Source organism: Amia ocellicauda, chromosome 22 (assembly GCF_036373705.1).
Source record: "Amia ocellicauda isolate fAmiCal2 chromosome 22, fAmiCal2.hap1, whole genome shotgun sequence".
NCBI classification, from domain to species: Eukaryota; Metazoa; Chordata; class Actinopteri; order Amiiformes; family Amiidae; genus Amia; species Amia ocellicauda.
The window spans coordinates 18,810,169-18,836,379 of NC_089871.1; the positions used below are offsets into that span (position 1 = coordinate 18,810,169).

The 26,211-nt window shown below is 41.7% G+C and overlaps 2 protein-coding genes across 7 annotated transcripts in view; one reads left to right on the plus strand and one right to left on the minus strand.

Annotated features, from left to right (window-relative positions):
• Window positions 1-20,487, plus strand: part of fcho1 (FCH and mu domain containing endocytic adaptor 1) — a 183,852-nt gene extending 163,365 nt beyond the window's left edge. For all 3 annotated transcript variants that reach the window (XM_066695638.1, XM_066695637.1, XM_066695639.1), the window contains 17 exons: window positions 1,381-1,405; window positions 2,376-2,433; window positions 4,069-4,241; window positions 4,961-4,985; window positions 5,925-5,987; window positions 7,124-7,175; window positions 8,172-8,251; window positions 8,380-9,306; window positions 9,968-10,077; window positions 12,571-12,697; window positions 13,101-13,212; window positions 13,632-13,787; window positions 14,894-15,026; window positions 16,318-16,514; window positions 17,161-17,225; window positions 18,006-18,173; window positions 19,289-20,487. In XM_066695638.1, the coding sequence (XP_066551735.1) occupies window positions 1,381-1,405; window positions 2,376-2,433; window positions 4,069-4,241; window positions 4,961-4,985; window positions 5,925-5,987; window positions 7,124-7,175; window positions 8,172-8,251; window positions 8,380-9,306; window positions 9,968-10,077; window positions 12,571-12,697; window positions 13,101-13,212; window positions 13,632-13,787; window positions 14,894-15,026; window positions 16,318-16,514; window positions 17,161-17,225; window positions 18,006-18,173; window positions 19,289-19,317 (2,500 nt within the window). In that variant the 3' untranslated portion in view covers window positions 19,318-20,487. The remainder of the gene's footprint in view (window positions 1-1,380; window positions 1,406-2,375; window positions 2,434-4,068; window positions 4,242-4,960; window positions 4,986-5,924; window positions 5,988-7,123; window positions 7,176-8,171; window positions 8,252-8,379; window positions 9,307-9,967; window positions 10,078-12,570; window positions 12,698-13,100; window positions 13,213-13,631; window positions 13,788-14,893; window positions 15,027-16,317; window positions 16,515-17,160; window positions 17,226-18,005; window positions 18,174-19,288) is intronic.
• Window positions 20,488-21,112: 625 nt separating this feature from the next.
• The window catches only part of rfx2 (regulatory factor X, 2 (influences HLA class II expression)), a 58,151-nt gene continuing 53,052 nt past the window's right edge, over window positions 21,113-26,211 (minus strand). For all 4 annotated transcript variants that reach the window (XM_066695643.1, XM_066695641.1, XM_066695642.1 and 1 more), the window contains 6 exons: window positions 25,768-25,865; window positions 24,788-24,937; window positions 24,392-24,600; window positions 23,989-24,142; window positions 23,189-23,231; window positions 21,113-22,944 (listed from right to left, as the gene is read on the minus strand). In XM_066695643.1, coding sequence (XP_066551740.1) covers window positions 22,814-22,944; window positions 23,189-23,231; window positions 23,989-24,142; window positions 24,392-24,600; window positions 24,788-24,937; window positions 25,768-25,865 — 785 coding nt within the window. In that variant the 3' untranslated portion in view covers window positions 21,113-22,813. The remainder of the gene's footprint in view (window positions 22,945-23,188; window positions 23,232-23,988; window positions 24,143-24,391; window positions 24,601-24,787; window positions 24,938-25,767; window positions 25,866-26,211) is intronic.

Here is a 26,211-nt window from a genome sequence, read left to right on the forward strand (position 1 = left end):
AAAGTTTGCCAGGACAGGAAGTCAGGTCTACGGGGTGGATCACAATATACCAGTTATATTGCACATGGTGGTCTCAACAAGACAGGTGCACAGTATTCTGCTACTGAGAAAGAGAGTGCTAGTGCTGAGGTACAGAGGGTGGTGGTAGTGACGCCCCATTTTGAGACAACTTGGGGCTTGTGTTGCCAGGCAGATGTCGTCAGCTTACATACATTTTCAGGTGGTGGTTTCTGGGAGGTCATTTATGTAGAGGTTGAACAGTGTGGGGGCCAATACTGAACATTGAGGGAGACCATTGATCTGTCTCTTCCATGAGCTTTTTGACTCTCTGAGGTGAACCTGGAAACTTCTGTTGCACAGTATTGTGGTGGTGATTTTGGTTGCCCAGGTGCAGAGGTATCCTGACAGCTTTAGAATGAAACCAGTGTGCCAAATTGTTATAATCTGCTGTTAGATTGAGGAAAACCGCTCCTGTTTTCAGGTTTTTCTGGTAGCCATTTTCAATGTAGGTGGTGAGGGCTGGAACCTGTTCTTTAGTGCTTTGGCCCTTGCGGAAGTCAGCCTGTTCCATGCTAAAGACTTCTTCAGCACCAGAGGTTATATGATGGAGAATAAGGCATTGAACAATTTTGTAAGGAACTGATAAAAGAGGGATTGGACCCTGTCGCCGGTTCACCGCTTTTCCTTCCTTGGACCACTTTTGATAGGTACTGACCACTGCAGACCGGGAACACCCCACAAGAGCTACAGTTTTGGAGATGCTCTGACCCAGTCGTCTAGCCATCACAATTTGGCCCTTGTCAAAGTCGCTCAGATCCTTATCTTGCCCATTTTTCCTGCTTCTAACACATCAACTCTGAGTACAAAATGTTCACTTGCTGCCTAATATATCCCACCCACTGACAGGTGCCATGATAACGAGATTATCAGTTTTATTCACTTCACCTGTCAGTGGTCATAATGTTATGGCTGATCGGTGTATATTTTATGTACTTTTCCATATTAGTCGACTAGTCAATATTTTGTTGTGAGATATCTTTGTGACATTAATACATGTCCACACACACACACACCTTGAATTATTGTATTCTCTGTATGTTCCATTTTATAAACATAACAAAATAACTAAATAAATACAGATATTGCTTATTACTAGTATTATCTGACCTCGATCTTCCAGATCACAAGATTATAGACAACCTATTGCTAAATAATAAGACAAACTTTTTTTTTAATTATATAAATGTTTTCAATATTTTATAGCCACTCAACATGGTTTCCCAGGGTAACCCACCTGTGTTTATTGTCTTGATGTGCATTATCTTCACATAGGAGTTTATTTCTAACCATTGCCTTAATTATTTTCTGTTCTTGTTTCAGGGATTCTGCAGTGACTGATGCCCCAGTAAGTACCTATGGGAAGTAAATGCACAGAAGAAACGTAGTTGCCAGGCTGCTCCTACGCCGCATCCATTCATGACTGTGATTTATACCCAGCCAAGGGGGAACACACTAGTGTTATTAAACAAAATTATAGTAATTTATACAAGTTTATTGGCTCTGCTGTCACCTAAGTTGTATTATTCACTAATCATAAGAGAAATACAAATCTAAACTCAGAGAACAGCCCATGCATCTTCCAGGGCAGAGTTCCCAGACAGTTGATGTACATTACTGTGTTTTTATTTCTGTATTCTAAATCTAGCCTTCTGAAATTCCCATTTTAGGAGTGTTTTTCCACATTTCAAGCCTGTACTGTCAAAGTGCGCTGGTATCATTTCCAGGTTCATCGAGACAGGCAGGCTTGACTTCATGTGTCTTTCAGCTTGATCTCAGCAGCTGATGGACACAAGATGTATATGACAATGTCATATTACAGCAGTGTCATATTACTTGGCAGAGAGATTTGTAGGCTTTTAAGATTTAGTCAAGCTAATGCAAATCACTTTTGGCCCAGACCCTCCAAACACATGGCTGGTGTGTGAGAGAGACAGAGAGAAGAAAGAAGCACAGTGGACAATAAGATGCAGCATCCTCCTCTAAGCTATACTCCTTTTGCATTTGATCATGTTTATCAGTTTTGGGTTTCATGAGCCGACTGATCTTGAACAATTTGTTGTAGGAACGCAAATTGTTTCTATCAGTGTTTTATTACTGTGAAATATGTGGCACTTGGAGTAGGCTTATCTAAGAATCATCTTCCTTTTATATACACACATACAACTGGAGTCTGCAGATCATAAAACCTAATACAAATTACAATGCAATGCAACTGGAGTCTTATTACCTTCCTGGCCCCCTTCAGATTGGTTTCTAATATATCTTGCAGCCCACTCTATGTTTTTGGTGCTGATGGTGCCTTTGTCCCTCTGCAGAACTCCCCTGAGGTGGATGAAGAGGGTTTTGTGATCCGTGCTGACATCAATCAGAATGATATCCTTCCCTGGGTTTATTGTAAAGTATGATTTGGCCTCTTGATCCACTATGGATGGAAAAGGGACTGAGCAGATTCCGAATACTGTTCAGCGGCAGTATTGAAAATGATGTGGTTGTGTGAGTGGTAAGAATTGGGCCAACCCAGTCTGTGGCAGCATCAAGTCATTAAAGAACCATCATGTGAACGCAACTGGCCAATGAGATGGCGACAGTAATCACTCAATTTCCTTGTTAGTATTAAGATCCCGTAGTGTTCGTTGGCATTACACCAGTAGGTACTGTAACTAACCACATATACGGGTAAGAACCCTTATAACACAACATAGACATAGAGATGTTTCACATTGAAACATTTATGGTTATAAATTTGGAAAAGGGATTAAATGATAAATAAATTAATAATTTAAACAATGAGTCCAAATTAAGCCGCCCAGTTTCAGTGAACAAAGTCTAAACCTACAAAAAGGACCTCCATTGTTTTAATAATCTGAAGGCTATATTGAGATCCCCCTAAAACAAAGCTTAATTTCACACACCATTGGATTGTTGAACCCCTGATTTGGTAGCAGTATTTGTGTAGATGCTCCGTGCAAAACATTAAGCCAATCCCTTTTAAAGACTTCTTCTTTTTTAGTTTGTAAGGTCTTGTACCAAGCGGACTTGATTCAGGGATTTAAGGTTTCTCAGATTTTCTTATGTGCTGTGCTTCTTCTGGGTGGAATGAGGCTCATTGAGATCTGACCCAGTCCCCCTTCTGTTATTTTCATGTTTTTCTCTTTCCAAGACTAATTGGTGAGCTAATCAGTCCATCTCATAATTATACCGTGAATCAGCTGCCTGATGTTACGGATGACCTAAACAAATGTCATCATTTTTTTTTATATCAATAACTCCACTGTTCGCAAAAGCAGATTAAGAGCAGCTTCTGCATACAGTCACACTGAACAGCAGGCAGTGTTTCAGTCTGAGGCATAAATCATGTAATCACCATTATTGAAATGCATTGAATTTGTAGAATTTGCCATAATAAGCTCTGTGCATGGTCTTCTTTGGTGTCCCACCCTAATTTACTGTACCAGGAGAAACAAGTTTTGAGGGATGGACCATGTTTAAGTATATTGTTTCACCAACCCACTTCCCATTTGTGTTGACCATTGACCCCCTGTACATCAGGGAAGAACCTTTCCTGAAAGAAACCAGGCAGACGTGATAACAGGCCAGGCAAAAGATAATCATCTCACGTAGAACATGTTTAGCAAGCATATCACATTGAAGCTGAAAATCTGGGGACATTTAAAATCAGACTGGATAGGATCCTTGGATCACTCAGTTATAAATGGACACCAAACGAGCATGATGGGTCGTATGGCCTCCTCTCGTTTGTAACCTTTCTTATGTTCTTTCTTATATTCTTATGAAGGTTCTCCTGTTGGTTATCTGTAGTGTACAAATCCAGTTTTAGCAGGTAGCTTGGCTACTGACTACACACACGCAGCAAGAGCCTTAGTAATAACAGGAAACTGATAGTGATAAGAAGTGGTTGTGCATGAAACAGATATGTGCTGCTCCATTAGCGATGGTGTCCTGAGCTGGCACCCCTCCACCCCTTGTTGCTCCTTGACCCCCGCCCACATGAGAAAGAGACCAACTTTTACTCTAGTGACTCGGACTTTGACGACGACGAGCCCAAGAAGTTCAACATCCGCATCCGGCCCATGGCCAGTGGGGGCCGCGGCAACCCCGGCGCTGCCGAGCATGAGCTGAAGGCCACCGTGGGGGCCCTCACTCTGCCCCCACAGAGAGGGGTATGCTTTTTGAAAAGGTTGCTTTAGACTAGGCCTTCCTACAGACAAAATGCACCATTTTAATGTGCGATTTGTAGAAGCCTTGGACTACTTTGGGGTACCAATCGTTCTCATCTCTCAATTGAAAATGTATTCCATGCTGACTTCTAGCATGTTGGTTATTGAAATGCAACCAAAACTGTGCAAGGGAATGCTTGAATACAAGCTAGTATGGGTCCAATCTTATCTGAGACAAAGAACCCAATCTCTCCTCACTCAGGTTTTCTTTTATCAAACACTGCAATGCTTACAACTTGTTCAGAGGCATTTACCCATTGTGGCCCAGTCTTAATTAGCTACTTAGAAAGAGCACAGATCCCTGATAATAGGGTCTTATAAAGATGCACAGCAGAGACATTCACTTCAGCACTGAACCCAGTACAAATGTCAGAGGTAGATGGGGAATGCCCACACAATTGTGAAATCATCTGTGGCACAGAGTTTATTTAAGGGTTGACATAAAAAATGCACTCTGAATAGCAGAAAAGATAGGAAAGGCATTGCATAAAAATGTAGTGTGTGTGTCTGTATATATAACAGTTAATTATATTACATAATCCTTTATGTATGTATTGTATTTTAATTTGAAATGTAGAACTTTCTGTTAACTAGGTATATGTGATAGTACTGACTTTCCAATGAAAATACTCATTTTTATTTTTTTCCTTTCCTTGTTGTAGGTCTCAATCAAGAGGCATCTCTCCAGTAAGTTATTCCTAACCAGTCAGTTTCTCCTCATTGAAGTCCAGCAAAAGCCCCGACACTAATATTCAAGCCCCTTGTAAGTCTTGGGCTTCATTTTGATTGACAGCCCTGATCAGCTGAACCTTGTTATAGTGCTAACATGAACATCTGACGTGAACATCTTACTCACTGACGTGAGTAACGGCAGCAGCAGTGGGAGGAAGTGGGGGGACAGCTACCTGTATTACCTGGTAACCCGTCAGCAGGCTTGAGGCACGGCTGTAACGCAGGCAGGCTATAACAAGTGTAGTATAAGCCTGTCAGTTCATACAAGGTCCTGGTGAAAATGTGTGTCAAATAAGCATCAATAATTAAGCATTAGTTTGTAAGTTTATACACCGGAAATATGCATGGAGTATGGAAACAGTGCCGCACTGAGCCTGTTAACGAGAAGTCAGCTTTAATAAATGGTTTCAATGCTGTTCTTTATTATTATTGTGAGTTCTAAAACATGTTTTATTTGAATCCATTATCCATGTCACTTTGAGACAGGACAGGCCTGTTGTGAAAGGAGGGTTTAAGCCAACTTGATGTTCTTTTTTTGATATAAACGAAGTATAATCCTGAATATTTTACTATTTTATTAGTTATCTGAATTGATTAGTGCCTGTTTAAATAAGCTTGTAGAACAGAGAACGTTTATTCAGAAGCTGGTTACTTGCAGAAAGCAAGCTAAACATTAACATTAAAGGCAAAGAAGACTTTTGCATTATAATGCTATCTTGTGGTGATAAAGGCAGTTTTGTAAAGGCTATCTCCATTTACAACTGAATTTCCTTAAGTTCTGGGGCAATATTAAAAAAAAAAAGGGAGAATGGAGCTTGCTAGTATTCGGGGATCGTGGTGCTACAGAGTATATGCTCTCCTTGCTCACTGCACCTCTCTCCTGGATATACGCAGGGAACTCCAGCACTCTGACAGGAGCACGCTCTGAAGGAGAAGGGGACAGTGCCGCCCAGAGGGGTAAGAAAGCATTTCCACCAGCCTTTCCTCTAAGGCCTTTCCCTAAGAGCAGCCTTGAACAGTGTAGCTCCTGCCATCAGAGCCACCACACTGGCTCTTCCTGAAACTCCAGAGACAACCCTGCTGTGTCTCGGCTGTACTCCCACACACACATACAGATACACACACAACACTTCTCTTCAAGGACACAGAGAAGCTCCTTGTATGATTGCTTCAGTGCAGAGAACAGTTCCTCTGTATTACTGTACACAGGCAGTCTTTGGGCACAATAATTACGAACTCGTGCTTTGAGAATGTTTGTATGTGTTCTTCTCTGAACTCAAATGATGGATATTTTTTATATATTTTTTTTATAACAGAGCTATTTAATCTGTGTTTGTCATGCCCGATTGTGCTCAAGCTCCTGTGGTTTAATATAAATATGTGACACTGTGTGGATCAGGAATTATTATGTGTATTCTACTGCACTGGTTTAAGTAGCACTCAAATATTGAATTTCTGGTTTAGTCAAACTGCCTTTTAATTTACTGTCAGCAGATGCCATTTCTTAATTAATCTAACCTTTTACTATACAGGGCCTTTTGCCATGTATGCATTTACTTAAGGCAGACATGCTTTAATAAGTTAATTGCTCATCTTATACTAATTAATGCCATTCATATTACAGCCTAATTAAGCCCTGCCTCCCTCCCCCTGCTTTATTTTTATCATTCTTATTGTATTCAGAGGTTAAACAAGAATGCCCAGCCAGCGTCTGTGCACGCTCTATGAAAAGTTGCATTGTTTGTATGCCCAGAGCAAAAGCACAGTCTAAAATCAAATGTATCTACACAACCATGAATAGCATCCCCTTACTGACAGATGTGATTTAACATGTGTCTGTCACAGCACTAAGAATGTGTGTGTGTGCCAAAATTAAATAGTCAAAAATCTGGTGTTCTAAGTAGTCTATATATTAAAAAAAGGAACATCTTTATTGAGTGTGGAAGAAATTGATAGGATTATTGTTAATCTCCATTGATCTATTTGTAATTGACAGAATCTTTTGCATCAGAATTAAGGTAGGGGTGTTATGTGTGAAAGACTATGTGTACGAACCCAACATTTTAAAAATGAATGTCTTTGGTTTGACCTAGAAAATGAGCAAGACAGATTGCGAAGATCTGCATCCAGCCCAGAGCACAGCAGGTAAGCATCTGGCCTCCTTACTTCCCCGCGATTTTTACTTCCACAACGGGGGGCTGAGAGTCTTCCATTCTTCTCGTCCTTCAGTAGAGTTTCACTTCAGAGCTCCCTTTTTCCCCAGGCATGTTTGGCTGCAGCAAGGCAGCATCGCAGGCTGCGGTGTCCCTCCACAAGAAAAATACTTGCTCAGTTATGTTGATGATGATGAAGTGATTTAGCAGATAAATCCCCCCAATGCTTGAATAACACCATGCTTGAATAACACACACACACACACACACACACACACACACACACACACACACACTTTAATTGCACACAATTACCTCAGTAGTGACAGCACTGACACTAGTTCAATAACCCATTAGCATGTCCTGTTCCATTAAGGTCCTCTAAAGAGTAATGGCCTAGAAAAAGCATCTGGCCTCCTTACTTCCCTGGAGCATCTGGCCTTCTTACACCCCTGTCCCTGATCATACTAGTCACTCCAAATACCTGTGCTTTCAAATGATAAGGAAGGGGGCTGCATATGCATGGGGTATTAACTTCTCCAGGCCACGTTTTTACAAGTCTGGCCTGTATGCTGGGACGTGACTTACAATTACAATAAGGATAGGCTGTGTCTGTGTTATGAAAGGAAAGTAAGTTTGCTTTATTAAAAGAAGGTTAAAAATTGTGCGGTATGGTAGGCTAATATAAAGACAAAATGCCTAAAGTTCTTGCAATATTGGTAAAAGTGTGGATCATTTTAGCATAATTTCAAGACTTGCTGACAGAATAACCTTTATTTTGTATTTAATTGTTATTCTACATTTATTTAAATGTAGGAAATGATCCAAATCACACTTCATTCATATTAAGATACTTTGAGAGTTTATTTCTGAACTAGTAAAAATGCAAAGCTAAAGAAATAGTAACAAAGTTAGTGATTTTAACAAGACTACTTGCAGATGTCATGGCGAAGTATCCTTTGTGACATGTCCTTCTCTCCGATTCCAGGCTCAGTTCTACAGTCTTGGCCTCAGAGACTCTTTTTGGGCCTCCACTGGAGTCTGCCTTCAAACCTCACAACTTTCCAGGTACTGAGTAGGAGAGGTGGGGAGCATGTGTTGGGCTCTGTAGAGATCTCACAATTCTATTAATAAAATGTCATCCTGTTTGAAAAGGAACCCTTTAAAATAGTTTTCCCCTGTCCTTCCTCTTATAGACCCATCCTTCTCCTCCGATTCCTCCTCCCCTGAGAATGTGGAGGACTCAGGTTTAGACTCGCCTTCCCATCAGCCCATGGGGCTCTCCCCTGAACCCTGTACGTGGGCAGCCTGGCCAGCAACATCGCAAAACAAGGAGGCGGGAGGGGGGGGGGACCCTTTTCTGGCTGCTGTCTGCGACCCCTCCCCCGGCTATGCACCACAGGAAGACGCAGGAGGGTGGGCTGCTCCATGTCGTGGCAGGAGAGGAGCGTCCGAGGACCCCTCTCTCCCCGCCTTCAACCGGCCACTGGCTTCTGGATTAGAGCCCTCACCCTGGGCTGGTCCGCCACATGGCTGCAAGCACATCCCGCCAGAGGACCCCTTCCTGGTGGCTTTTGAGAGGACTTGCAAAGAGAGGGCCCCCTCTGAGCCCTGGAACCCGACCCCCCGCCTGTCCTGGGACACCAGGGTACAGTCCTCTTCTGGGGGGCCCAAGGAGAGCCGCGGAGACCCCGTCTCCATCTCCTTCAGCAGCGACGCCAAGACCCCTAACTCTTCTCAGGCCATCATTCCCAAAGAGCGAGGTGGCCCCCCTTTGGACTCCCCTGAAGACCCATTCTCCATCACCATGATCGGCAGCCCCACGCACCAGTCCTCTCTAGCTGGCAAGCCAATGGTGACCACCTCCTCCTCCCGTCCGGCCAAGAAGGAACTGGTGCGCTGGAACTCTGTACAAAACCCCTTCACAGAGGCCATGGCAGGGGGCTGGGAGAGCAGCCGCCGACAGCGCTCGTCTGAGGGCGAGGTCTGGAGGAATGGGCTCCCTCTGACACGGCATACTGGGCCACAGGAGGACCTGTGCTTCTCCACACTGGGACCCACCAGCCTGGCTGATAAAGAGCAGGTCTGCTACAGCTCAAGCCGGCAGGCCTCCCGCAGTACAGGTAGGGAGAGGGGCGCAGGGAGTGTCCGTTAGAGCCATATAAATCACATATGAGAAATCGGCCAAACACAGAGCAGCATTTCCAAAAATGCATATACCTCTTATGTTGTGTATCAATGTCATCCCGTGCATAGAATTATCAGTATTTAAAAAAGTTTCACATGATGTATGTTTAGTTTTAATAGTCTCGTTACATTTAACTAACATGAAAACACAGCACAGATCAGCTACTGTAGGGGAGTCACAGCAGATCTTGGACCAAAACATTTTTAGATGGCAAGAAAGAAGGTTAATTTGTGTCTAATCCTTATATGTGTGGTTTATAAGTGAACAGGTTGTGTGAAAGAGTGTCTCTTATTGTATAAGAGATGTTATCTTGCACAGTTCAGCTTTGCTTCACGTTTCTCTCGCCCAAACTGTGCAAGATAACCTCTCTCATACAGTAAAAGACACTCTTCACAAACTTAAAAAGTCTATTTATTTAAAGCCAGGAATGCAGTTATTTTTAAGTCCTCTACTGTCCTGGAGTACTGCAGTGTTCCAAATGAATAATCTACAGCCATCCAGGATCAAGACTACGAATGTCTTTTCATTCTACAACACAGTTGATCAGTGGACCAGATTCGATTAAGGTTTTTGTCTGGATTTTGTCGGTCCTCTAGGAACACCCCCCACTTCAAGGCGGGACAACACTGAGGTGCTGGTGGTGGCCCCCCCCCGGCCCTCCCGAGCAAAGAGAGCCCCTGGGGGCCGGCTGAGTGGATGTGAAAGGGTAAGACACCCCTGGAGCTTGGATACATTAATGAAGAAAACATAATTATCAACATCAGAGTTGCTGTCAGTAATTCACATTTGAAAACCTTTTTGTATTAGATGGGAGGGGTTGGAAAGGAGGGAGGGGTTGTTATATGTAGTTATGAAGTCGTTTTCGCCACCCTGTTCAAATAGAAATAAATAACTATGCCATAAATCAATAGACTGACATCTACCTCAGTAGTTAGAATATTAAATTGACATTCTATGAAGTGTGTGAGGAAAAGTTGATATTTTAATGGATCTGAATATTTCGCCCAATTTAACCATTAGACTAAAATGTGTGCACATGGATTTTAATGAATTGTGTCTCTGACATGATAAGCAAACAAGACTGCCCCTGTATCTTTTGGAAAGATAAGGGACAGACTAATATTTTAACTTCCTCTAAAATCCCCCCATCACTTCTCATGCTGAAGATGACAACATAGGCTGGTGACAAACTGTTTTGACTGCTGTGTTCAGTTTGACAGTAATATGACCAACGCATATTATGCAAATGTGTGAATATGTAAATGTATACCTTGTTTGCATTGTTGATTATTCAGTAGCTTGAAGAGTAGAGTTGGTCTGTTGCTTAGAGTGGGAGGGGTGGGAATGTAGAGCACTTGGCTGTGAAAGGGTAGTTTCTCTAATATACCCCTTAGCTGTTGAGAAGGGATCAATATATCTCCTGCAGCTTTAATTCCTTTTCTTAGATCGTTACAACCCCACACCCCATTCTTGTTAAACTGCCTAAATAAACCCTTTAATTGACTGATTTGTTTGATTTAGACTTTACATTTTTTCAGTTCTTAAGAAGTTTTCCAGGGATATCCAGAGGTGCACATAACATAACACTATTTTTATAATCGGTGGGTTATGGGAATGATTGAGGTAGGGCTGGAATAAGACTTAAAATCTCGAGATTTTTAGAAGTTTGGGCGATACACGATATATATCTCGATATTTATTGTTTTTATCCAATCAAGCCACAAAATAATACCAAAGACATTCAAACTACAAGTATTTCGTTAATCCTCCAATAAGCAAAACTAACAAATACTACATGCAGGCTGTCATGGTAAATATATGCAGAATGCAACACATTACAGGGCAAGTGTTGTGTGATTACTATTACGTGTGCTATGTCGTTATGGGACAGTCCAAAACAGTCCATATTCACCGATGTCTCAAAAATTATTTATTAGAGAAAAAGTGAACATCATAATGCTTACGCGTTTCGACTTATCTTCCTCAGAGCACATATATACATTATGATTTACTGTCACATAACAACAATAACACAAGTAATAGTAATCACGCAACACATGCGCTGTAATAAGGTATAGATTCAGGAAGATTTACCACAGCCGGGTTTATAGTGGCGCATTAACATCTGCTAGACAGGGACATTTCTTTCTGACTGTCGCGTTTCGATTCTACTTACAAGTACAGCACGTTGTTAATACAAACTAGTTATAATAATAATAATAATATTAATAATAATAATAATAATACAACTGTTGAACCACTTCACCATCTTAATAAAAAGAAAATTATACTTTCTGCATGTGTTTGCATTGCTTTCCAATTCATTAAAATGCAAACAAACGTTTATTAATTTTATACAAATTATATCAATCTAAATTAACGGGGGTGGGGGTGCTTGCAGATCGAGTTTAACCCGGCGACGAGAGCGGGGCGGACCGTGTGCACTTGTGCATTAAAGTATCTCTTGGTTATGTTGGTTATTGTGTGTCACTTCACTCTCCTCATTGTCTGTCTGTGTTTCTGATGCACATTTCTTGCCGCATCCGACACGTGTGCAAGAACCGAGAAGAACGCAAAGCGTCCTAATGATGAAAAATACTGCCGTAAAGATTGCAATTTGCAACACCACGATATAAACGATATAGCATGATATGAAACGATAGACGTTTTTCTATCGTCATACGATATATATCGTCATATCGCACAGCCCTAGATTGAGGCCTATTGTATCTGGAATGAAAACAGTTGCTTCAGTGCAGAAATAATGTTCCAATCTTATGGCTTAGATTATGGCTGTTAACAATTTTAAATGTGTTTTATAAAAAATAACAAAAGTACAAAGCAGGAATAATTATATTAACTCAATATTAACAAAACTATCTGTCATTGTAATAGTATCATGACTTTATACCAGCATGTAGACACAGCCATTGTGTTATAGTCATGCCACTTTTCTAGATTTAGAAGCCGCCTTGACGCCCCCTCCCCCATTTTTAAGGGACCTGTCTTTTGGCATAGTAGGTTTGTCTTAGCTGGGGTTATGTGGGTCAGTTAATCAGAGGTGTGCCAGAGATGACAACTGGAACCCCTACAAAAACCAAAGATGTGCGAGAATGTTGTGTTGCTGATTATAACACTGAATCTAAATACATACTCTTTTAACCCCCCATGATCTCTAATGATAGCCTGTGCTTTTCAGTCCAGGTCTGTATGCTCATCTCCCCTGCCAGGGCCCAGCCCCCCCCTCACCTCTTCATCCTCCTCCTCCAGCCCCAGTGACTGGGGAGGCCACACCCCAACCCCCCGCCCCGCCAGCCCAGCCCGAGGTGAGAACCCCCTCCCCCATCGCCAACAGCACAACTTTGCTGAGCAGGTGCACTACGGATTCTGTCACATGCTCTCTTCGTGTTGTATATCACGTAGTGGGTGTTTTGCTCAGAGAGTGAGAGTTATTTAATGTTCTCAGTCTTGTACTTGAGCCAAGTTGTCTGGTACTCCTACCAAACACTGTTTCCCCCCTAGTTCTCAGTCTCTTTCTCTCTCCCTTGTTCACTCTCTCTGTCTCTCCCCATCTTGTTCGCTCTCTCGCTCAGGTCATTGAATCATTTATTTGGTAGTTTGTTATTTAACGCATTGAATTTCAAAGGCATTATTTTTTCTTCCTGTATTTATTTGCATTTTGTTTGGATCAATGAAGTCAGTGTTAAAACGCTGTCCGTCTCTGGGCAGGTCTGTCTCGGGGTCCGAGCCCCATCTCTCTGAGTACCCAGGAGGCCTGGCCTGTAGCAGCTGCCATCACAGAGTACATCAACGCCTACTTCAAGGGAGGAGAGCACAACCGGTGGGCACTGTAGCCCCTTCTCTGTTTTGTTTGGTTATATGCACTTTCTTCTGAGAGCAAAGTTTTCATGTTAGCCTGTTTACTAATACAAAGGCTCACTTATTTTAAGGGACAGCAATTTAGAATTAAAATGTATACTATGCAGCTGAAGCCACTTTTGGTGTAAACTTTGAAAAGCCTGCTTGCACTGCCTGTCACATGACCATTTGGAAATCAGAGGGGTCAGATCTGATCTCTTCAACTATTGCTCAAAAATTTTAACATATTGATATGTTTTCTACTTGAAACACTTACAAATGAGGCCTTTCAGATAATCTTGTATTGCACGTTCAAAAAGTCTTATTGGTAAAGTCAATGGCAAGCTGTAATTGAAGGGGTGTGTATGGAGTAAGAACTTTGCTAAATGTGTGCGTCCACAGCTGCCTGGTAAAGATCACAGGTGACCTCACCATGTCCTTTCCTGCTGGAATCACACGCATCTTTACAGCCAATCCCAATGCGCCTGTCCTCAGCTTCCGATTGGTCAATATAGCCCGAGTAGACCACTTCCTGCCCAATCAGAAGCTTCTCTACAGGTGAGTGTTTGGGGTGCAGTACATAGGTATGCATTCCTTACAATAGTAGTTCATAGATTTCCAGTTTATTTGATTCTGTGACTTTTTAGTGCCTTTTGCAAAGCACACCTACTGCATTAGGGACCATATATCTGTGGTGTTGGGGATGACACTATATGCAGTATTTGCAAGTGTACAATGTAATCAAAAGAATGCCGTGATCCCTGGTAACTCGGTAATGAAGAGACTACAGGATGTCAAGGCAAAGTGTAGACAGAGACCAAATTAAGGGCTTTCCTGTGTGCAATGTTCTCAGTTTGCTTATTAGCAGATCGTGTGGAAGAGTACGACACCTTGAGGAAATAGAACGTTGGTACAGAAAATCCATTGGGGCAAATTGTGTCAGTAATTATTTAATTTCTGTAAGTAATTAGAGCAATGGAAGCAGGCCAATTAATATGATTTGTAATTAAGGCTTTCAATTTTGATTTGAACGTTGATGTCCATTGACATGCATTTTGAGTTTATATAATTTCTTAATTCAGCTCCAAAAAAGCTGTCGAGCAATTTTTTTTTTTGCCTGGCTGATTTGATTGAGACACCGATTTTATTTCTCCACCTTTGTCATTCAAACACAAGACTTAACCCTCGCCCTCACCCCTCCTGATGCTATTTTAAGTTGCATTTCCTCCCCTGATTTAACTTCCAAACTATTGGTTTTCTCCTTGTGCTTTGCCTGCAATTGAAACTCAATTTTTGTGTAATTAGTATGGAGATATGACTTAAGATTTAAAGGCAAGAAGTTCTATAAGCAAAATAAATGCTAAAAAACACAAAAGCCTTATAATGTACTTTGCGTGACAGAGAGAGAATCCCAGTCTGTCTGTCATCAGTAGCTGGAGCCTGGGAGGAAACGCTGGACAAATCCTTCACCACACAGAAGCAGGAAGGAGTTGCATGGTGACTTGGAAATAGTGCGAGTGCTGGTGTGACTGAATTTGTGTTTACCTGTTGAAATCGGACTATTTCTCCTACCTTGGGGAGAGTTTATTGTATGATGGTCTATATTCTGTAGCATATTTTTTATTTATTTTTATGTATTATTTATAATGTTTTACTCCTTTTAGCGACCCATCCCAGAGTGATCCAGACACCAGAGATTTCTGGTTCAATATGCAGGCACTTAACCTTCACCTACAGAGAGAGGCCGAGCTCAACCCCCAGGCTTCGTATTACAATGTAGGACTTCTTAAATACCAGGTGAGAGCTCTTAACACTTAATACATTAACACTTCTAGCTTAGGATATTAGGACTTCTAGTTTTATTCAGCAGAATAAAGAATCCCATTAAAAAAATTGGAGCCTGTTTTGTCCAGAATCATACACAATATTTAATTCTCCCAGTTGATGGATTTAAAACTCATTCTAATTTGCTTAGGGATCTCCCAAATGAGATTTTGCATTACTCCATTACCGCAGCTCCCATTTCTATCCTGTATAATCAAATGTAATATTCAAACAGACTGGCACCTGTTTTAGCACCAGCTGGGCAGCCCACTCGAGTCAGACAGTGGAGTATGTAATAGACTCCTATGGTCTGTTCATATCTGTGAAGGGTTAACTATTCCATACTTGTGAAAAATGCCACGGAGTCTAATAATGTGAGGTGTGAACATCTCATTCCACTCAGTGCCCTGTATTTTCCATAGGTTAGGTGTGTACTGGCTGACACCTTACTAGACTGGACCCTGCCTTCCAGCAGTCTTATTCCTCTGACTTAAAGGGTTCATATGCACCTGTTAATGTAATATAATATACCTTGACTTTATTGGGTCAGGATCCCCAAATGATTAAGTACAAATTGTCATTCTGGAATGTAATTGTAAATATGCCCCCTTCATTTCAGAGGCTATCAGAACCTGCTCTTCCTGAACGCACCGAAAGGGCAGGTGCAGACGCAACAGTGGTCTAGATTAGAATATCTTTCTTTATTGGCTTGTTTCACAGACCCCACTTAGCGCACGAGTCATAGATTACCCAATGTTATTTTAGGTAGAGTTACTAGACTAGGCTAGTGCGAAATGAGGTCTGAGAAACCAGCCATAAATGTTTTTAATTTTCAATAATAATAGTAGATAATGTATATTTTCCTAAAAATTGCATCTATTAGACGTCACAAGCTTACTTCCTTCAACTCTGCAGTTCTTTCAGGGAGAGCAGGTTTAGGTTTCTAAAATGACAGGCATGTACTTACATTTAAAATTGTTGAAAACTATTGTCTGTGTTAAAAGCATCAGTCAGTTATACTTCTGGAGTGGAAGCAGCTTAGGCCTTAGACTGTGGACCCCCAGAGATTTATTTTTGTTTATTATTTCCATTATCCTACTTATTTATTTTCCTACGTATTTATTTTTCTCTCCTCTGTGCCTAATGGTTTTCTTACTGCTGCGTGAAGTGATCTGTGGCAATGTAAAAATGGAATTGATCTAAATCGAGTTACGGTGTTGGTCTGTGTTGACTGTGACCCTCTCCCCCTCTCGCTGTGGCTCAGGTGTCTTCCCAGGACCCAGGCTGTGCCCCCCTGCTCCTCTCTGCAGAGTGTCAGAGTAGTGGCACAGTCACCCGAGTCTCCCTGGACTACCACTGCTGCCCCGCCACCGCCACCGCCTCCCAGCTCAGCAGCGTGCAGGTAGTCCTGCCCCTGGAGGACAGCGCCACTGACGTGCAGTGCCAGCCGCCCGGCGTGTGGTGAGTGGGTGTGGCAGGGGTACTGTCTCTCCAGACAAGGACAAGCTTTCCACCCCTTTGTAGTCCAGTTATTTTGAACTTGTGAAGGTATTGAAGAAAAATTGTTATTAAATGTTTTAAGACCATTAAATACTGTTAACTTTGGCTAATTCATACAGTAAACAGGTCAATCAAGTAATCAAATCAAGCCAAACCCAGAAGATATTGCTGCCCTCCAGGAACTGGGCTGGAAACCTCTTGTAGTTCTTGCTAAAGATACATTTGTATATTTATCATTGATTGATTTATCAGTGCACTTCCAAATGCAAACATTTTCCAAAATTGGCCTGTGATATGTACATTCAAAGTACCTCTCTGACTGTTGAAGCCACATTGTTATTACCTGCAAGTGAGGGGTTTACTCAGACAGGCAGGACTGGGCATCGTCCTTGCTCTGTGCGGCAGGAAACAAGAGACTGAAGCAGAGCCGTGAGCGACGCACCTCCCATGCTGCTGGCTCTGGCAGGCAGTTATCAATGTGAATCAACTGAATCAATTTTTTGTTCAGTTTTTGTTTTCCGGTGGTTTTTTTTTTGTTTTTTTTATTGCTTTGTGAATCTTGCCAAGTGGAGCGGCTCCGATCACACTTGCACCTCTCTCTGTTTAGGAATGCGGAGGAGCGGCGGTTGCTATGGAAACTGCCCAATATTTCCCCCACAGCTGATAGTAAAGGTAATTACACTCTTAAAAAAAAATTATTAAAATAATTATTAAATAAGCAAATTGTCTTGTTACTGGCCTATATATAGTCTATAGTTACTGGTCTAGATATATGTAGATGTTTCTTTTTAAGGGTATCATTATCTTAAATATCAACATTAGCATAAGAATGCTGAGGCGATGAGCTGAGTGGGCAGGAGGTCTTGGTGTGACGCACAGTGAGAGGCACACTGCTGAGGGGGATGAACGGCTCCACAGCTCTGAAGTCTGTTGATGAAGCATGGGGGATCTTTTTACTAAGGCTATTCTACATCCCAGCATCACACCCACGTTCACAGCAGTTTTTTGGTTGTTGTTGGTTTTTTTTGTGAGTGGATTTTTGTGGATTAGTTTAGCAGGCAAATGACCCGCGAGAGACATGGGTTCAAATGGATCTGGAAATACTGTCAAGATCACCTTGAAGTCTCCTTATGACATCTTCTACCACTTTATGATTTTGTTGAAAAGTTGGGGAATAGGTTTGATGGCGCTGATTGGTAGAGGGTGTGAATAATAAAGTTGTCACCAAAAGGAACTGAATCTGAATATGAACTTACTTGAAGTGTTTTGCAAATGCCAGTCATTGCAGATCCAGTCACTCAATTGATTGCAATTGTGGGTAAATGTGCACAGTAACACTACTGCTGTCGGTGATGCTATGAGGACAGGTCACAGAGATGCCTGCCGCTCATGTTTGAGATCAGTCTGAATGATTGAGGCCTTTGCCCCCCTCTCCCTGTTCCTCTCCCTCAGGCTCGGGCACGCTGTGTGCTAGCTGGCAGTGTCGGGAGGTGCCCCGGGGTCCTCCCCCCAGCATGGGGGTGCAGTTTGTGGGCTCAGGTGCCTCCCTATCAGGGCTGGACATTGAGCTCGTGGGAAGCCGCTACCGCATGTCCCTGGTGAAGAAGAGGTTTGCCACAGGTACATTGTGCAGAGAAACTTACACTTTAACTAACTCACTTAGTATTCCTCAAAGCACAGAACGTTTGTTCTTCAAAAAGGGGGAAAAATACTCATACCTTGAACCCTGCACATAATTTATATATTTGTGTGACGGTGAATTAGAGCATATTATTAGTGCTCATTACATAGATACATATAATATTAACTGAATAAAATTGTTGCATGTTGCATTTATATTTTTGAAGATTTCACTGAGTTACAGTTCAAATAAGGAAATCAATTTCAAGTGTCAAGTTTTGAGGGAGTTGGTTCAATTGGCCTGCTGACTACAGGAATGTCCTCCAGAGCTGCAGTCATGTCAAGACCCTGGTGAGGACGATCTCTTTCTCTGAGATGGTTTCTGACAGTTTGAGCAGAAATTCTTCAGTTGGGCAAACGTAATGCTAAATTCTCTAAAATGACATTGAAGGAGCGTCCAGCAACAGCTCTGGTGGATATTACTATAGTCAGCAGCCAATTGCACGCTCCCTCAAAACTTGAGACATGTGGCATTGTGCTGTGTAACAAAATTGCACATTTTAGAGGGGCCTTTTATTGTCCCCAACACAAGGTGCGCCTGTGTAATGATCATGTGTTTAAATCAGCTTCTTGATATGTTATACCTATCAGGGGTTAGATTATCTTGGCAAAGGAGAAATGCTCACTAACAGGGATATAAAGAAATTTGTGATCAAAATGTGAGATAAATAAACTTTTTGTGTGTATGGAATATTTCTGAGATCTTTCATTTCAGCTCATGAAACATGGGACCAACACTTTACATGTTGTGCTTATAGTTTTGTTTGGTATAGTTTATATTTTTTATTTATTAGGTTCATTTCAACTGCTTACAAATAATGATTTGATCATTTTAAGTTGATTCATTTTGATTGTATTTGGAAAGGCCAGCTACATTTTCTGTTTACTATAATTTGAACTTCAGGCTACATAAATCATGTATTTCATCTGATATAGTTATAGTCTAGTTAAGTCTTGGCCACCACTGTTGAGTAACGTGTTACCAGAAGGCACATGATTGCTCTGCTGTTTTAAATTATCCAAACTGATTTTGCTTGTTCTGTCTTTCTCTGCAGGGAAGTACATGGCCGGGTGTTCGATGTGAAGGCAGGGCACACCTAGTCCTGTTCAGAAGCTTGTGAAGCACACTTTTTGCACAACCCCCTCTATGAACTTGAGACCTTGCAGGACCTAACACAGGAGGGTTCATTGACAGTTCTGGAGGCTGTCAGGGATGTCACAGCCAACTGGGGTTTTAAGTCGGGAACATTAAACCTAAAGAGATATCCTGACTTTTGGAAGCTGCCCTTCCCTGGGTGAGGGTCTGGGGATCATTTTCCTGACCTTTTCTCTTTGGACCAAGAACCAAGCTTCTGAAGACCTAGCCTCTTTATTGTACATGTAGGAATTCTTTTTTGAAGTGTTTCTCTTTGTAAGTACATTGTGTTTGCTGTATGATATGTGGATTGTGTGTGCCTTGGATCTTGGATCGTGAATATAATTAGATGTCAGAAGTGGGCTTAATTGAGAATGCTGAAATGGAATTGCCAGGAAGACTTGAAGCCTTTTCTTGATTCTTTTTATGGGTTGTAGAGATGGAAAGTTATAGTTCATTTTGAAAATATAAACTCTTTCTAATTCAAGCTGCTGGATTCCACTGCAAACTGAAAATCCAAAGTTGGTATAGGAGTGAATTGATAATGACCGTTAATTGAAAAGGTAAAGGCAGAGCATTTTTAATAGCAATTAATTAAGAATTACATTTTACAAATATTGAAATATACTGCTGGAAAAAAGAGAGCCTCACTTTTGCTTGACTTTTTACACCAATTTATTGGACATTCCAGTACAAAATACAACTGAACTGTATGCAGTAAGGACTATTTATCAGTCTCCAGGCTAGACAGTGTAATCCAGAACAGTTTTAAAAATATTTAAAAATAAGGTACAAAATACATGAAATAAGAACCAGAACTAGTACAATTAAAAAATAACCCTCATTCCAAATCTAAACAACTTTAAAGAAAACAAAAAATCCCGTCACAAGATTCCCGTCAGGCAATAGTCACCATAGCAAAAAGACGCATGAAGGCCATTTGAATGGGGGTGTCCAATGAACTACAGCCTGAGAGTCTTCAAACTCTCAGGTATCCAATCTGATCAACTTTATAAAATGTGAGTTAGGTGAAGGTTTGCTGCAAAAAAGGTGTTATCTAATGGTGGCTTGAGTGTGCTTTTGAAAGAACTGCAGAAATAAAAGTAACCTTTAGGATCATCTTGCTTTTTATTTAATTTTTAATCCAATAATGGAGTGGAGAATGGATTAATAGCTCGGTAGGATGCAGCATACAAAGTTACACAAGTAGCATTTGCATCTGTAAGGTTCAAATCAAATAAATACTAATCTGATTATTTTTAAATGCAGCATTATAAAAATGCCAGATAGTTTCTTGCAGTTTATCAACTTTGTTGGGTAGAGGACCAAAGTTATAGGTCCTTAGAAATGTGTTGAGATGATGGAGGGAATTTATCAATCTATGAGGGAATGTATTGTACCAGTCTCACATTTGTTGTGCAGGATGGGGCTCACCATCCAAGTGGTGTCCACATTGTGGGGTGAAGTAAGAAAGAATTTTCCAAAAACATATGTAAAAGAAAAGCCACCAAAAACATTTTATTACAGAAAAAAAACTTATACAAAAGTAATTTTAAAATGCCACAAAAAAGTATCAAGAACACCTTTCTACAAATCAACAGTTAAAGAAGCTAAATATTTAGGTTTTTTTTTTTTTTTTGTTAAACTGCTACTTTGTTAATGTATAAATAAGTCTAGAACAATAGCTACAGCTTTTTTTTTTTTTTTGTAGATCAGCTTCACTCAAAATAAATGAGTTCCAATGTAATACAAAAATAGCTTTTTTTTATTTCTCTAAGAATAAAGAAATGCATTAATCAAGCAGGATCATGCTATAGTAGAATTCTCCTCAAGATTCCACCAAAACTGACTAAGATGTCAATCTGTGGGATGAATTAGTGACCATTAAGTTCAGATTGAAAAGCAGATTGATGTGTTACAGCAGTCATTCTTTTTGGTGTGAGGTGGGAGGCAAATTCTAATATAGATGATACAGAGGCACAAAAAGGTGGGAGAAAAACACTAGGTAGGTGGGAATTTGTTCAAACCAACTGACAAGAAGATGCATTGGGTCCTTGGGTACTGCTGGAGACTGCACTGACACGGAGATCTTTTCCAAATGCCAGAATCATGTCAGAGGGGAAGGACAGTGAGGCAAGAGGTCAACTGACTTGGGGACTGAGTGATCCTGTGTGATTTTCCCTGTGGTTAGGGCATCAGGCAATTTGGTCAAATCAGCTTTTGTCAACAAAGTACCTAGTTAATATCTGGTTACAAAGTCATTCTCTGGAGAAGGGTGACAATGAGGCGTGGATGGCAACCATCCGTTTTAGAATAACCCTGCTGTCATTGGGGACCTTGAAATCAGTTTGTTTACACTTGCCTGGAGAAGCTCCTGGGACTGACGCATGGGTGACCCACTCACCAACACCAGCCATTTTTGGGGTTTATTATGCAGCATCAAATCTTTTGGCACAGCAGACTCATTACAAATCTCCAGCCCCAAGCATCCACTCATCCATCCAGGGCCATGTGACAGCTAGCAGAGATCATATGGATTAAAATGTCAGGCAGAATATCTAAATGTATGCTTTAAAAAAAAAAAAAATCTATACACAAAGGAAAACAATATTCTGAGCATGGACTCCTCTTTCAATGTGTTCCAGCAAGGAAGGAAACTGATCCCAGAGCGGACGTAAGGTACAGTCTGCTGCACATCATCCTGTTTTGTTAACAACCCAAGGAACCAGGATTCACAGAGGCACCCTTTCAAAAGAGCAGGACTTTGTACTGCATGGCTGAGCCTTTGAGTTCTCAATAATTTACTAATCCTCTACCAGGGTTTCAAGGTGCTTTGGAATTGAGGTGCTGAAACTAATTACAAACAAAGAAAAACATCATACTACTCACATGACTGTGGTAGATACAATTAGGCACAGCTGAAGAGGGAAACGTATTGGTGTTGTGTTCTAAGGCACTGGATTAAAAGTATGGCACACCTACTGAAACAGCACTCCGAGTTAAGTGTAGGACTAGACAACAGTACTGTACAACATCCATTCATTCTTACATTCACAGTTCCCAGTTTACAAAAGAGCAAAAACACAATCCACCTCCAAAATTCTCCACCCTCCAAAAAAAAAAAAAAAAAAACATTTAAAAAAAAAAAAAGTGTTCATATTTGTTGGGATAGAAAACCACAAGGACAGACTTTTTGTCATTTCTATACACCTGGAAACTGGAGGTATCTAAACAGGCCTACCACTATACTGTGGATGTCTATATACATATCCTGTTGCATACAGGATTCTCCTCGTGTGACTGAATGAAAAGTTCCCAAATGTTGTTGCGTTTTGGCTGCCTTATTTAAAGCCGCTTCCTCCCCTGGTGTCAAGTGGGCAGTGGGGCTGCGGTGGCTGTGCACAGGTGGAGATGATGAGAGGCAGGGGAGTGGCTGGTTGGTCTCTCAGATCTCCTGTAGGGAGTGGTTGAGTGGCTCAATGCGCTCCCTCTTCACTGGGGGCTCGCTGGGGCCACGGGAGCCACTGTCCCCCTCACTGCCCAGGTCACTCATGTCATCAGAGAAGTGGGATGGGTCTGTGAGGCAGAGAGGGAGGACAGTGATTAGAGATGAGTAGCCACAATACAGCTTTTATCTGTTTAGCAATTTCCTGAAGCTCAGTGGGTAATGAAACTGGCTTGTTGCTAGGACGACTAAACTCGGGCTCTTCTGTGAGTAACATGGAGCCAAGCACCTCTGGACCGCACTGCAAGCGACTCAGTGTCTCCACTGAGTCGCTTGCAGTGCGGTTAAAAAGAACAGGACAATACTCAATCTTACCTTTATCCATAAGCATAGGCATCATAGAATTGAGATCACTGAACTGTAGTAGAAAAAAAAAGTGTTCAGAAACAAGTTTAACAGCAGATGTAAACAGGAATAACACTTCTGTCAGAACTCATTTTGACTGCAGAAAAGGTTAGGCTATGCCTTTGTAAAGTTTGACACTGCTGCTAGAGCTAGGAGCCCATCATTACAAAAAATTGATATTGCTGATGATGGACGTGTAAACATCGCGGAAAAATAGCCTACAACAACATGCGTAGTCATTAAGACTATGTTTTATATGACTATTTCTATCTTTTATTGGCATGTTTTAAATAGAAAGCTGTGCTTAATACCCTGCAGCTGAGATAGAAACCAAACCAATTTGTGGTGTGAGACATTGGGCTAGGTGTCTCAGGTTGTTCACAGCTGTAGCATCAACACATTTCCATAGCAACTCTGAACAAAACTCAATGCAAGAGTATCACCTGTGGACAGTTAAAAACAATGAGGGGCATATTGAAAATATAAAAAACTTGTAAAGCTTTTTCTGTCGAATAAACTAATGGAGATGTGTAATTATAGTCGTCCATGAGCAAGTGCCATGAGAATAAAGTGTCATTCTTTGACTCATACATTTGGGCATTTTTTTCCTATGATAGTCATCTTATGTTTTTATCATTGTAGGCTATTTTACACAAATATTTGGAGGCAAATCAATCTGTCCTGTGTTTGTATCAAAGATATTAAATTGAGGATCTCCAGAGCGTGCAAGGCCAGAGATGCGTGGGTGGACAGTGCAGCGATGCCCTCACCTCCCCCATGACGGCAATGGGCGTCTCTCCGGTGGCCTGGGCCACGCGGTGCTCCACCAAGTAGAACATGTACTCATCGTACAGCAGCCGGATCAGGTGGAAAGAGCCAAAGCTGGCAGCGCTGCGCAGGGTCAGATCCCGGATCACCATGGAGCTGCAGAGAAGGACGAAGACTGGGCTGAGCACTTTCCCACTGCGCTGGTGTGGGGGTTGGCCCACTCAAAAGAGGAGTAAATTAATCCACACAGGGGAAGGGGTGCAGAACAGAGCAGAATCAATGACAAGAGTATGGTGGAGGAGCTAAAGGGAATCACCTCACAGCTTAAGAGTGTAAAAGGCGTGTGACAAGATGTTTATCTGGGGATGGGCAGATGGGGTGCACACCAGGAGCAGGCTGCTGTACCTGTAGAAGGACCACTTGAGCAGGAACTGGCGGGCGGCCTTGGGGAAGCTGGGGCTGCCCTCGTGGGGCTTGAGAACCTGGTTGACCACGTTGTTCAGCCAGGCTGCCCACTGGTCCAGTGAGCTCTGCTGCTGCAGGGTGACCTTGAAGTCTTGCTCCAGCCGCTGCACCATCCCCTCCTCACACTGACACACCCACGAGGCCTGCTCCTGTACATACAAACAACACACACGGTCAGCGATTCAAAAGTCCCAGAAAAGGTGCCTCCTCAAATTCAGATTCCAGTTAAACATGGATAAGGGAATGTACTTAAATGTGGAAGCAAACTATCCAGAGATCTTTAGGATGGGGCCAGAGTTCAGTGTCGTGGTTTCAAAGGGAGATGGAGGGGCCTACCTGCACGTTGGCAAAGTCCACTCGGTTGAGGTCGCTGAGCATCTGGTTGATCTGCGAGGTGTTCTGCAGCACTGCCCGAGCGGCCTGGGCCAGGTGGTTCAGAGAGGTGTATCTCCGCAGGGTCTGGGCAAAGGCACTCACTACTGCAGCCTGAGGGACAGGGCCGGACATTAGACTAATGGAGAAAAACACTGCACCAGACACACACAAGCAACTGCTCATCCACACTCTGATCGAAACAGATCAACCACTCATCTGTTAAAAACTCGGCTGTTAAAAAATACACACACGCACAGTTATTTTAATCTATGACAACATCTCAATACATTCAATTTCTCAAATGAGCAAGGGTATTCCTTATCTGCAGTGAATCACGGGACACACATATAATAAATAAAGATAAAGAAAATAACTGCTTTCCGACCGAGCAAGCTTAAAAGGTCTGATGTATAATTATAAATTGCCACAGTGTTCATGCACACGTCTGTGGGTAGTGATTTAATTGCTCTCAGGTTTATAGCAGAGGCAGGGGAGTAAACATCGAAAAAAGCTCACAAGGTTAGCACAGGCAATTTGAGCACAGTGCGTTTGATTGCCTTCCTCTGTATTTTCTAGCAGGGCTCAATTTTCTTTTTTCCTTCATCTCTGCAGACAAGGCTAATTAAGTCTCGGTGCTTTATGACAGTCATCAAGAGAGCAATTACCTCATGAAAAATGCAGTCACTCTGATGGAATATTTGTATAGGTACTGCTAGCAATAGATGAAATTATAAACTTTAGAAATTATACAGATCATTATATTTTGTTATATATTAAATTAAAGAACATAAGATTAATAATACAGAGTAAATAATATTACTATTTCTGTTACAGTGTAAATATGATCAAGCGACTGTGAAGAAGGTATTAAAGTGCAAGTGAGTTCAGTAGGTATTCTATCCCTCTCATCAGTAGTTCATTGTGGAGGGATGAGAGAGTACCTTGGTGCGGACTATCTCCTGAGGAAAATCACTCATGGCAGTGGTCAGCCAGCCTTCCAGACTCTTGGCAAAGTTACGAATGGCTTGGGTAAGGGTACCTGCAACAGGAAACAAACCGAGTTAAACTTCCATGCAAGAAATTACTACTTCAAGGGGTTTAGACTATCGATTTCTCAAAATTTCAGGATAAATCAGTAAACCAGGTCCATGTGTATATCAGTACACAGGATGGTAATCCTGTATGGATTTTATATAAGGATATGTTGTGTGGGAATACATCATAGAAGTCAGACTACAGGACTATGGGGAAAATATATACAGTATTCACAAATGTAACATTTCTGGAGATTAGTCCCAGTGTTGAGTTCCAAGAGCTGTTATTCAAATGTGTATTGATTAAACTTGTACTGAGCATTCCCAATAGGGGAAGGAAAATGTAGAATA